The 12,743-nt window shown below is 47.8% G+C and overlaps 1 protein-coding gene across 1 annotated transcript in view; it reads left to right on the forward strand.

Moving 5' to 3' along the window:
- Positions 1-6,479: 6,479 nt before the first annotated feature.
- Positions 6,480-12,743, forward strand: part of LOC119973077 (ataxin-7) — a 174,702-nt gene continuing 168,438 nt past the window's right edge. The window contains exons 1-2 of the mRNA XM_038810567.1: positions 6,480-6,678; positions 6,828-6,896. Of these exons, the coding sequence (XP_038666495.1) occupies positions 6,513-6,678; positions 6,828-6,896 (235 nt within the window). The 5' untranslated portion in view covers positions 6,480-6,512. The remainder of the gene's footprint in view (positions 6,679-6,827; positions 6,897-12,743) is intronic.

The raw sequence follows: 12,743 nt of genomic DNA on the forward strand, positions 1-12,743 counted from the left end.
AAGGTTAACGGGTCCCTGATGGCACCTCTTCACTTTGGGAGAGGAGTGCGTCAAAGCTGCCCCTTGGCTGGCCAACTTTATCCTATTTGCATGGAGCCTTTCCTGTGCCTCCTGCGGAGGAGGCTGTCGGGACAGCTTCTGCGCAGGCCAGGCATTGGGGTGGTCCTCTCGGCTTATGTTGATGACGTGATCCTCATGCTCACCAACCCTGCTGACCTGCGGAGGATGCAAGAATGCCAGGCTGTGTACTCCGACGCGTCCTCTGCCAGGATCAACTGAGCCAAGTGTTCCGGACTCCTGGTCAGCCCATGGCAAATGGACCCCCCCCCAGAGGAGCTCAGGTTTTTCACCTGGAGCAGGACCAGCATCCTCTACTTGGGAGTCCATCTTTGCCCGGCTGAGGAATCCTGGCCGGCTAACTGACAGGAGCTGGAGACCAAGGTCACCGCTTGCTTGGGACGCTTGACAAGACTGCACCGAGTGCTGTCTTACAGGGGTCGGCCCTCGTCATAAACCAGCTGATAGTCTCGATGTTGTGGTACCGGCTGGTCACTTTGACCCCTCCCTCTGACTTTGTCACAAAGATCCAGAGAATACTTGTGGAGTTCTTGTGGGACAGGAGACCGCACTGGGTGGCTGCTGAGGTTCTGAGCTTCCCGCTTAGGGAGGGCGGCCAGGCGCTGGTGTGCCTTCGCAACCAGATGATGACATTCCAACTTCAGACCCTGCAGCGATACCTTTACGTTGAGCCCCTCCACGATGGTGTGCCCTGACGACGCATTTCTTCCGCCAGGTGCATGGCCTGAATTTAAAAAAATTTAAAAAAAAATAAATTTAGATTACCCAATTATTTTTTCCAATTAAGGGGCAATTTAGCGTGGCCAATCCACCTACTCTGCACATTTTTGGGTTGTGGGGGCAAAACCCACGCAGACACGGGGAGAATATGCAAACTCCACATGGACAGTGACCCAGAGCCGGGATCGAACCTGGGACCTCAGCGCCGTGAGGCGGTTGTGCTAACCACTAGGCCACCGTGCTGCCCGCATGGCCTGAATTATGACGTTCCGCTCCTGTTCATAGATCTGCAGTGTCTTCGCTACTCTCTGCAGGTGTTGCCCGTCTTTTACTGGGACCTGCTCAAAGTTTGGAACATGGTCGCTTCGCACCACAGCTCACCCCCCGTCAGGAGTAGTGGCTGTCGTTAGGGACCCCACTGCTCATGAATCTGCACCTCCACCAATACCAATTCAAATGGCTGGCGGAGGGGTGAGCTGTGGCTGCCGGGATGACCAGGATCGAGGATGTGCTGGGTGGCAGAGGAGTGGGCTGGATGACATTCCACGAGTTAGCACAACGTGCGGCAATGGATGTTGGCTCGTGGCCAATGCTATCTGAGACCTCAAAACAGTTGCGCTCGGACCCGATGGTACTCGTGGTCTGGAGGATGTGCAGGTGTGAGGTGGTATCCTGTCAGGGCGAACCCCTCCCCGGATGGAATTCCACATTGACCCCAGGCCCCGAAACCTCCCTCTGGGCTTGTGCCCCACAATCCTAGCCACCTCGAGGAAATACCCTCCCTGCCTTTTCACACCGCGTGGAGGGGTTTCCTGTACGGGCTGCTGTTGTACACTCTTCACCTCCTTAACTTCGCCCGTTATCCGGACATGCCATGGCGTGCCTTGTTGACCTCCGGCGGCGGAGGTTCCCACTGGAGGTCCCTCGATGAAGGAGTCCTCCCCTTCAATCTTGGGGATCTGGCGTGGAGGGTGTTCCATGCAGCAGTGCTGTACAATCACCGCTTGCACTGGTTCATGGACTCCCAAGACGCCTGTCATTCTTGCGCCCTTATGGAGTCCATGGACCATGTCTATGTTACGTGTTATAGGCTGCACTCCCTTTTTAGTTTTCTGACCAATCTTTTGCTGGAGATTTGTTTGCAGTTCAGACACACGCTCCTGATCTACGGGCACTTGGTGCGGAGAGGGGCAGGAAAGGCGGAGGACATCCTTGTGAACCTGCTCCTGGGCTTGACGATGGACTTGGCTTGGACCATTTATAGGTCCATGAAGCGGGCAACTGAAGGAGTCATCTGGCCAGTCTATCTGCCCCTCTTCCACGGCTACATTCGCTGCTGGGTGTCCCTAGAAAGGGAGAATGTGGTGTCCACGGGCCTTCCATGCCCTGTGGTTTGGGTGCTTTATTGACCCCTTTAATTGCACTCTTATTTGATGTTTTGAAGTTTCCATTGATCTTTGTTATGTTCAGGCAGTGCCCCTAACAGGAGTAGCCCATTCTTGCTTTGCTCCTAAGTTTATTTCCTTTCTTCTATTTTGTTGGTGGACCTCAAAACAGTGCCCAATCCACCTACCCTGCACATGTTTGGACTGAGAGGAAACTCGAGGAGAATGTACAAACTCCACACAGTCTAGCCCTGCTGCCTCATGGTGTCGAGGTCCCAGGTTCGATCCCGGCTCTGGGTCACTGTCTGTGTGGAGTTTGCACATTCTCCCAGTGTGTGTGTGGGCTCCGCCCCCACAACCCAAAGATGTGCAGTCTAGGTGGATTGGCCACACTAAATTGCCCCTTAATTGGAAAAAAAATGAATTGGGTACTCTAAATTTATTTTAAAAACTCCACATAGTCACTCAAGGTTGGAATTGAACCTGGGTCCCTGACGCTGTGAAGCAATGGTGTTAACCACGGCATTAATGAAGAGATAGTTTTGGGACTTAATTGAGTAAATGTCAGTAGCAGACTTTGCAGCTTTCATTCTGTTACAGTAAGAAGTCTTACAACACCAGGTTAAAGTCCAACAGGTTTGTTTCGAATCACTAGCTTTCGGAGTGCAGCTCCTTCCTCAGATGAAGTGCTCCAAAAGCTAGTGATTCAAAACAAACCTGTTGGACTTTAACCTGGTGTTGTAAGACTTCTTACTGTGCCCACCCCGGCCCAACGCCGGCATCTCCACATTCATTCCGTTATACAGACTATCTGTTATGAGCTGAACTACGCAAGCCAAAGGGGTGGGAATGAAGTTTCTAAAAAAACGGATGAACTTTTTTTGCGAACGAATTAGATTTTTTTTTTGCACAATGGGTGCATATTGTCAAACGTTTGAGAGGGAAACAAAAAGATCTTGGCCCACTTTGAGTTGGAGCTGGGTGGAGCATGGCTGGATCGTGAGGGAGACGGGCTGCTCTTGCCGGTCACTGAATTGAGATGTCTGTGAACATTTGCAAAGTGACTTGGCCATTTGAAGTGCCAGCCCCTCCAGCTGTTTGTTGTAAATTTTGACAGCAGTTACGTTGGGTTTGCAGCTTCCCTGCACCGGCTGGCTGGTGGGCGGGAAGCCCAGCCGTCACGCGCGGGCGGAGCCTGACGTCCGCACCTTTCAGGAAGTGCAGCGCTTGTTGTGTTTGTGCTCCAGAGGCAGCCAGCCAGCTCCTCCAGTGTTACACACACAGTTCACTCGGAGGGGCAGGGAAGATGGCAATCGGCAATTTAAAAACATTGAAATGACTGTCACCATTCTTAAATTGTAAGATGTGCCCTGTCGCCTCCTCCTCCCCCACGTTATGCGATGATGCTGGTGAGCGCCTCCACCATCCGAGCAAATAAACGGAACCACTTAGAGCCAGCACGTAAATAATACAGCGGCAGTGAGCATTTGAACTGCCGAACAGAAAACACAATTTGAGCAACTTTAGAACTTCCTGGTGTGAGCAGTCGGTGAGAAGGGAATCCAGACGCAGGCTTTACAGAATACAAGTTCTGCTACTTTTGTATGACGGGCAAAGCTTGTAACGGGATGCCCCGCTTGATTATCCATGACTTCCGAGATGCCGAGTGGAGACGGGCCACCTCCCACAACTGATTTTTGTGGGCGGTCTGATGTGATGTGTTCCATGGTCTGCCATTCACAGCAACAATCACACTTCAGGCCATTCCACACCTCCCACTCCACACAGGGAGCAGATGGTCATTTTCACCATGCCCTGTTCAGATTCAGTAGAGTACTGTCCACTGTTTTCGAGGCAGTTCGAAAAGCCAATGACTTCTGCTGTTGGGTCAGTGGTGAGGTGGATAGTGGGTTCATGTTAGCTGTGTGGATATTGGATGTTGTTTCTCCGAAAGGCTGGCGCAATTTTAAATGCTTTCCGGTGGGGTTGTGAGCAGCAAAAGTTAGTCTTTTCACGGCGTTTTTCAACCTCACGGATCACGACTGCGCTGAAGCAAATGACAGGAGGGGCAATATAATCACAGAATAGTTACAGCACAATGGGAGGCCATTCAGCCCATTGTGTGTGTGCTGGCTCTTAGCAAACAACATCTCAGCTAGTCTGACTCTCCTGTATTTTTCTTTCCCATGTTTAGTGACAGGAGGCAGACAAAGCATATGTTTATGGTGACTTCCATATCTAGTTTTTCCTTGAACAGGTCACTGGTTTGTCACCAGAGGCTGTGGCATGATAAACACCACTCTAGGATGGCTGACCAGGAGAGTTTCCTGCTCATGCTATTTACTATTAGGCATATTGGAAAGATTTACAAGTTGATAATCAAACTACTCAGCCTTATATGGATGCATCTTCAGTGGCTATCAAATCCTGAAGTGGAACTAGGAGCTGGTTTAGTTCACTGGGCTAAATCGCTGGCTTTGAAAGCAGGCCAGCCTCCCCGGACAGGTGCCGGAATGTGGTGACTAGGGGCTTTTCACAGTAACTTAATTGAAGCCTACTCGTGACAATAAGCGATTTTCATTTCATTTAACCTGGCTCAGAGGTGGGGAACACTGCCGCTGCACAACAACCTCTTCCCTCCCACCCCCAACCTACAAATGAGTTATCATCCAAACAATGTGGGACAGCATCAAGAGCCATTCAGTTGGGTGGCATGTGGCACAGTGCTTAGCACTGCTGCCTCACAGCACCAGGGACCTGGGTTTATTCTGACATTGGGTGACTGTGTGGAGTTTGCACTTTCTCCCCGTGTCTGTGTGGGTTTCCTCTGGGTGCTCTGGTTTTCTCCCACAGTCCAAAGATATGCAGATCATGTTTAATTGCCCCTTAGTGTCCAAGACGTGCAGGTTAGGTGGGGTTAAAGGAATGGGGTGGAGGAGTGGGCCTAGATAGGGTGCACCTTTGATGAGTCGGTGCAGATTCGATGGGCAGAATGGCCTCCTTCTGCACTGTAGGGATTCAAGTATCCAGCTAGTGGGTTTCCTCCCAGTGCTCCGATTTCCTCCCACAAGTCCCGAAAAACATGTGGCTCGATTCTCTCAGCCCGGGGCCGGGCCGGAGAATCCCTGTGACTGGTGTAAATGCCACGTGATTCTCCGCAGAGAGGCCAGCATGGTTGGCGTGGCGCTGGTCGGGGGCCGCTCTATGCAGCCATTCCACCGATTCTCGGCCCGGGATTGGCCGAGCGGTCATCGTGAAAATGCAGAGTCGCGCCGGCGCCATCCACACTTGCTCACAGCCGGCAGGAACCCGGCGTGGAAGGGTAGGGGGCGGCCTGTAGGGGGGAGAGGGGGCGTCCGACCCTGGGGGGGGGCTCCGATGTGGCCTGGCCCACGACCGGGCCCCACCGATTGGCAGGCCGGCCTCTCTGGCTGGGGGCCTCCTTTCTTCCGCTCTGGCACCTGTAGTCCTGCGCCATGTTGCGTCGGGACTGGCGCCACTGTGCATGTGCGCATTGGCGCCGGTGCCACTGCGCATGCGCGGATCCCGCGGTGCCCAGTTTGCACCGGGATCAGCAGCTGGAGCAGCGTGAACTGCTCCAGTGCCGCGCTGGCCCCTTTGGCGGGCCAGAATTAGTCGTCGAGTCGGCCTGTTCATGCCGTCGTAAAATTAGAGAATCCCGCCCATGCTGTTAGGTAATTTGGACAATCTGAATTGTCCCTTTGTGTACGCTGGAGTGTAGCAACTAGGGACTTTTCATGGTAACTTAATTGAAGTCTAAGCCTACTTGTGACAATAAAGATTATTAAATTAAATTATAGAATGACACAACACAGGAGGCCACTTTGCTCATTGTGTCTGTGCTGGTTTTTCGCACGAGGTTTTACAATTTGCTGAGCTGCCCTGCTCTTATTCCTAAAACCGTGCAAAAATACCCCTAAAAATATTTATTCAATTGGCATTTTGAAGGTTGCAGTTGAATCTGCTTCCAGTCAGGCCGGGGATTAGCGAGTAATAAAACACAGTAACTGCTGGATGAACTCAGCAGGATAGGTTAGCACATTAATTAGGTCTGGCGAAGAGTCATCCAGGCTCAAAACGCTGTCTCTGTCCCTCCCTGTATAGATGCTGTCAGACCCGCTGAGATTGTCTGTCTTTGTGTGGTTGGTATATTAGTTTGGCGTCTGTCTTGTTGTTGTTGAGAAGTTGCAGAGGGGCGAGAGAACTTGCCACAACGTTGCTGAGTGGCGGCAGCGCCTCCTGTTAAAGGGATGGGAACTCCAGTTAAGGGGAGGGGAGGTTAAATCCCTGCCACAATGTAGCGAAAAGATGGCGGAAACGGCCGAGGCTGACGTCAGCGCGGCCCGAAGCGCGGCCGGGCAGCAAGAAGGATCAGCAATGGCGACTGTGGAGAGGAGACTACCGAGTCCGGAGGCGCTGGCGGGACAGCCCTGGACCCACTGGATCGATGCCGCCAAACAGCACGGGGCGGACGGTGAGCCCAGAGCGCTCTTTAACCTTAGAAAACACTTTTAGCGGCGAGTGACGAGCGGGCCCGGGATGTTTGTGCGCCGACTTGGCGCAGGCAAGGCAGGCAAGTGTAACTCAGTGACTGACTGACTGATGTGTCCAATTGTTACACAGGCACCGAATTGGAAGAAACTTTTAAGGAGTGCGGGAAAAACCGGGAGGTCATGCGGCTGAGTCGGGAAGGTGAGTGGCGGCTTCAAACTTTGCTGTGCTTCTTGCTGCTGCCTGCCTGTTGTACAGCCTCCGAACCGCAGGCTGGTGACTCCGCTTCGCAGGCACTGGCAACTAGACCAAAAGGGGGGCCTGTTACATGGATGCATTCTGAACTCCTGGCTTGCCCAAATATCTGTAGGACCCAGGTTAGGGTAATCAACAAAACGTTCAAAGTTCCCATTCTCATCCCGTTCCCCCCCTCCCCGGTTATGATTTCCTAGTCTTATTTATTTGAAAAGTTCCTTCCCCTGATCTAACGCGTTAAAGGTTCAATTGCTATCTTGTTTGTCAGGTAATGAGGGAGTGGTTCTAGATAGTCTTTTGGAGCTGTTGAAACTTTAAATCACAAATAATTCATTGTGATTGACCATTCTGCTATAGCTGGGTGATTTTACAGAAGCTTATCACAATACTGAGTTGTGTTTCAAGAGGTTTATAGTTAACTACTCTTGGTTTCATTTATGTCAAACTATCGTGCAGATGAGTAATATACCCTGCTAATAAGTTATTACCTCAGCCTGTTTGACATAATGTTATTGAATCTAATTTTTAAACTTTGGATAGAAAAGTTGTAAATTTACATTCAGCAATCTTGAGCAGTACCATGTAAACTAATTTTAAAATCTCCATATTATTTAGGTAACAATCTCCATTGTAACTGGTGGAAATGACCATTGCTACTTGAATCTACCCACTTTACCTTCTATTCTGTACATCATGGATCATGCACTTCAGACATTTGTTTCAACATTTAGCTTCTACATTGTACAATCTTTGTAAGGCCACAGATGCTGAATTAAATTTCAGCCATTTTAAATTAGTGAAATTGGACAAGTAGACTTGCAACTTTCATTCCTTGTTCTTGAATCCAAAATTTCTCAAATTTAAATTTAGAACAGGTGTTGCTAAAATATTCTTAATAAAATTCAAAATAAAATGTGCTGCTGGTTAGATGTTTTGACCGTTGTTACAATACTTAAAATAATTTTTAAAAAATGTGTTGGTACTTGCATTTGAACCTATCCAGCTAATACAAGATTCCTCTACAGGCTGTAAGGGTCTTAAAATAAAATTAATTTGGACAGAATGTTTTCCAAGACAATGATGATGAGATCATGGCACACAATTGTCCATCGTTCAACACACATTTGAATTTGATAGAGGCCACACTATTGGTGGGAGCTGGAAAAGTTACACTGATGCAGTAGTTTTGTTCATTTTGAGTTGGGTCTGAAGTCTGTTCTGGGATAGTTCAGGGTGAGCTTATGTACCTGATTTGAGTGTTTGCTGATACTGCAAGTTGTATTTAATTCCGTATTGCGAATATTCACCTCTGGAATTGTTCAGCAAGGCAAACTTTTCCACTGTTGTTCTATTTGTAAATTTTATTGAATCTGTTAAACCAGATGCTGTTGGTAATCTTATGCATACTTGTGTGTAGGCATGGAATATGCTTAATGGGCCTTATGAAGCATTTTATCATAATGTCCTCAAAGAATTTGATGTGAGTTATCGCTAACAGCGCACAATTTTCCCAGGTATATTGTGAAAGTCTTGATTAATGTTTCTTGTATTCATGTTGATAGCTGTGTGCCCCCCCCCCCCCCCCCCCCCCCCTAACATGAACATCCGTGGCTACCAAATGGCAATTTAGTATGTTCAATTCACCTAACCAAGTTTTTGGATGTTAGAGTAGTGCAGTGTTATACTGTGGGCGACTGTTGTCAAATTAAAATCACTGTTGTATTTAATCCGTCAATTGTTACCCGGGAAATTACAATTACCTAACACTCGTAGGACTGCTGAAAACACTTCCACAATTATTTTGGCTTGCTTTCTTGTCCACAATTGCCATTTATTTATCCTTTTTCCTATGTAATGTATCTGTAATCAGTTTTCTACATTAGTCTTAACTCTTATCCCTTTTTGTCCTCTTTGTGGTTTCCTCCAACCATTTTGCATACAGGAGCAAGTATCAAATATGGCTTCATTCACTTGATTTCTAATTGGCTGGATGGAGGAGATGGCCACTCAAGAGCCTGCGTTTAAATTTGTTGCAATGACATAATGGCAGACCAATATGTGACACTTTTTTTAATATGCTGAAAATTGGGTCACCGCTGATTGAGGATATTCTTTTGTGGGCACCAGAACCTGACTTGGCCTGGTGGATGGTCATTAAACACTGTAACCGTAAATTCTTAGAGTTCAAATTATTTTCTCTCTCAAATTTAAGAGCACCCAATTATTTTTTTTCCTAATTAAAGGGCAATTTAGTGTGACCAGTCCACCTAACCTGCACATCTTTTGGGTTGTGAGGGTGACATCCATAAAGACGCGGAGAGAATGTGCAAACTCCACACAGGCAGTGACCTGGGGCTGGGATTGAACCCGGTCTTCAACGTCATAGGCAGCAGTACTAACCACTGCGTCACCGTGCTGCCCCACGAAGAGTTCAAATTGTTAATACGGTTTTGTGCTTTCTAACTTTGCTTGGATTCCCGATTATGCTTGCATACCTTGTTTAGTAAAAGACATTCAACAGGCAATGACTTCATTTCCACCAGACTAATGTAATATTATGTCTCTTATCTACATATTGTATGGATGTGTACATTGAGGTAGTCATTTAAAAAAAATTTTAGAGTACCCAATAATTTTTTTCCAATTAAGGGGCAATTTAGAGTGGCCAAACCACCTAACCTGCACATTTTTGGGTTATGGGGTGAAACCCATGCAGACACGGGGAGAATGTGCAAACGCCACACGGACAGTGACCCAGGGCTGGGATTCGAACCCGGGTCATCAGCGCTGTAGGCAGCAATGCTAACCATTGTACCAAGTGCCGCCAAGAGGTAGTCATTTTTATTTTGCATTCAGTATCGTTGCACAGATGCATATTTCTGATGGGCTTAAACATGTCTTTCACAAACTCAATGTCTTGAAGCATCTTGCGGTTGAAGTATAGTGATTGCTACATTGCCTGTGTAGTGGCTTGACAAAGAAGATGTTACATTTAACTTCGGAAAGGGAAATAGTTGGGTGTTGTACTATAATTGAATGTCAATTTGCCTATGAGGAATTCTTTTTAAAAAATATTATTTTAGAGTACCCAATTTTTTTTTCCCAATTAAGGGGCAATTTGGTGTGGCCAATTCACCTACCCTGCGCACCTTTTTTTGGATTGTGGGGGTGAAACTCTTGCAGACCGGGGAGAATGTGCAAACTACACCCCGATAGTGACCCGGGGCTGGGATCATACCCGGGTCCTCTGCACAGTGAGTCAGCGGTGCTAACCACTGCGCCACCGTGCTGTCCTACTGATGAGGAATTCGAACCCGGTGTACAAATTGAATTTAATTTGTTTTACAGCTTTATATCATTCAAAAGAAGAAAGACCTATATCTGTTCCATTAGTCATTGCTCCTCGTTTACTTCATGATTCATGATCTTTGAGCACCAAGTTTTGGTAAATCCATACACGCCAGATACTACTAAAAACTCCCCGAACAGGTGCCGGAATGTGGCGACTGGGGGCTTCTCACAGTAACTTCATTTGAAGCCTACTTGTGACAATAAGCAATTTTCATTTCAAACGCAAAAAGCTAGTTTTACGCCCGGCAGTAGAAGTTAAACTAAATGGTAACAGATTGACTGCTTGTTATTCAGCAGTCAATCTGTTGATTTTACTTCTACTGAAGGTAAACTGGACAAGGTATATAAAAGGCTGCTGATCCACAGATGCCGGGTTTCATTAAAAAAAAAATTAAGAGTAGCCACTTCTTTATTTTCCCAATTAAGGGGCAACGTAGCTTGGCTAATTCACTATCCTGCACATTTGGGCTTGTTGGGGTGAGACCCACGCAGACACGGGGAGAATGTGTAAACTCAAACGGACAGCGACCTAGGGCCGGGATCAAACCCGGGTCCTCAGCGCCGTAGGCAGTAATGTTTTTAAAAAAAAATAATTTTTATTGGAATTTTTTTTGAAAAATATATATCAACATAACAATGATAAACACCCCCCGGCACCCGTAACAACGCATATAACAAACCCCCCCCCAACCCAATAAACAACAAAATAAATTAACAATAAGCAAATTAACTTAAACACTATCCCCCTAAAAACCCCTCCCCCTTTTCTCCCCCTCCCCCCGGGGTTGCTGCTGCTGCTGACCTATTTCCTTATCGTTGAGCCAGAAAGTCGAGGAAAGACTGCCACCTCCTAAAAGAACCCTTGTACCGACCCCCTCAGGGCGAATTTGACCCTTTCCAGCTGAATGAATCCCGCCATGTCATTAATCCAGGTCTCCACGCTCGGAGGTCTCGCATCTTTCCACTGCAGCAAGATCCTCCGCCGGGCTACTAGGGACACAAAGGCCAAAACATCGGTCTCTTTCGCCTCCTGCACTCCCGGCTCCACCCCAACCCCAAATATTGTGAGTCCCCAGCCTGGCTTGACCCTGGATCCTACCACCCTCGACACCGTCCTCGCCACCCCCTTCCAGAACTCCTCCAGTGCCGGGCAGTAATGTTAACCACTGCACCACCGTGCTGCCCTAGATCGAGTTTTGTGTGGTTTCATAGAACGTAGAATCCCCACAGCGCAGAAGGAGGCCATTCAACCGATTTGAGTCCACAGACCCTCTGAAAAAGTGCTCAACTCCACTGTTCCGCCCTATCCCCTAAACACCATAACCTTTCCTAACCTGTAAATCCCCGGACATTAACGGGCAATTTTATCATGGCCAGTCCACCTAACCTGCACATCTTTGGACTGTGGGAGGAAATCGGAGCACCGGAGGAAACTCCTGCAGACACTGGGAGAAAGTGCAGTGCAAACTCCATACCAACCGGAATTGAACCCGGGCCCTGGCGTTGTCAGGCAGCAGTGCCCTAATAATGTAGCTATGTGCTGGTCTCTTCATGCCGCACACCCCTGTCTGTTTTCAGTAATAGTAAAATTGAGAATCTGTCAGTTTTCAGCAATAGTAAAATTGAGAATTTGCTCAGTAACATAGAAGGCAATCAACAAGTCCAGTTTACTGTGATTCCAAAGCAAACTTTTGTAGGTGCAGGATTCAGTTTATCAGATTTGTAATGTGTGGGGGCAGCACATGGTGCAGTGCTTAGCGCTGGAACTGCAGCGCTGAGGGCCCAGGTTCGAATCCCGGCCCTGGTCACTCTCCGTGTGACGTTTGCACATTCTCCCCGTGTCTGTGTGGGTTTCGCCCCCACAACCCAAAGACGCGCAGGTTAGGTGGATTGACCATGCTAAATTGCCCCTTAATTGGAATGAAGAAATAAATAAATAATTAGGTACTCTTAAGATTAAACAAGAATTGTAATGTTTTTAAGCTAATATAAACCCAGAGAAAGGGGTGGGAAGGGATTGGGAAGAACAAAAGGGAGTCTGATGGGAAGAATGATGGGAGAGATTAAAATATGGAAAAGGATGATGTTGCAAGGCAAAAGGAGAAAACAAGGAAACAGCGCAAGCAGCGGTGTAAATGGGTACAGAAGAAACATCACTGACAGTGACTGACCTAAAAAAGCTGGGGATAGCAGCTATTGTCTGAAATAGTTAAACTGAGTCTTGAAGACTGTCGAGCTAAAAATTGAGGTGCTGTTCGAGAGTTAGGTTGAGCTTCCTTGGGATGGTGTTGAAAGCTGAGAACAAAGTGGGAGTTGACGAGAAAATTTAAATCTTTATTAGTGTCACAAGTAGGCTTACATTAACACTGCAATGAAAGGGCAGTATGTGGTGCAGTGGTTAGCACTGCTGCCTACGGCGCTGAGGACCCAGGTTTGAATCCC

Source organism: Scyliorhinus canicula, chromosome 11 (assembly GCF_902713615.1).
Source record: "Scyliorhinus canicula chromosome 11, sScyCan1.1, whole genome shotgun sequence".
NCBI classification, from domain to species: domain Eukaryota; kingdom Metazoa; phylum Chordata; class Chondrichthyes; order Carcharhiniformes; family Scyliorhinidae; genus Scyliorhinus; species Scyliorhinus canicula.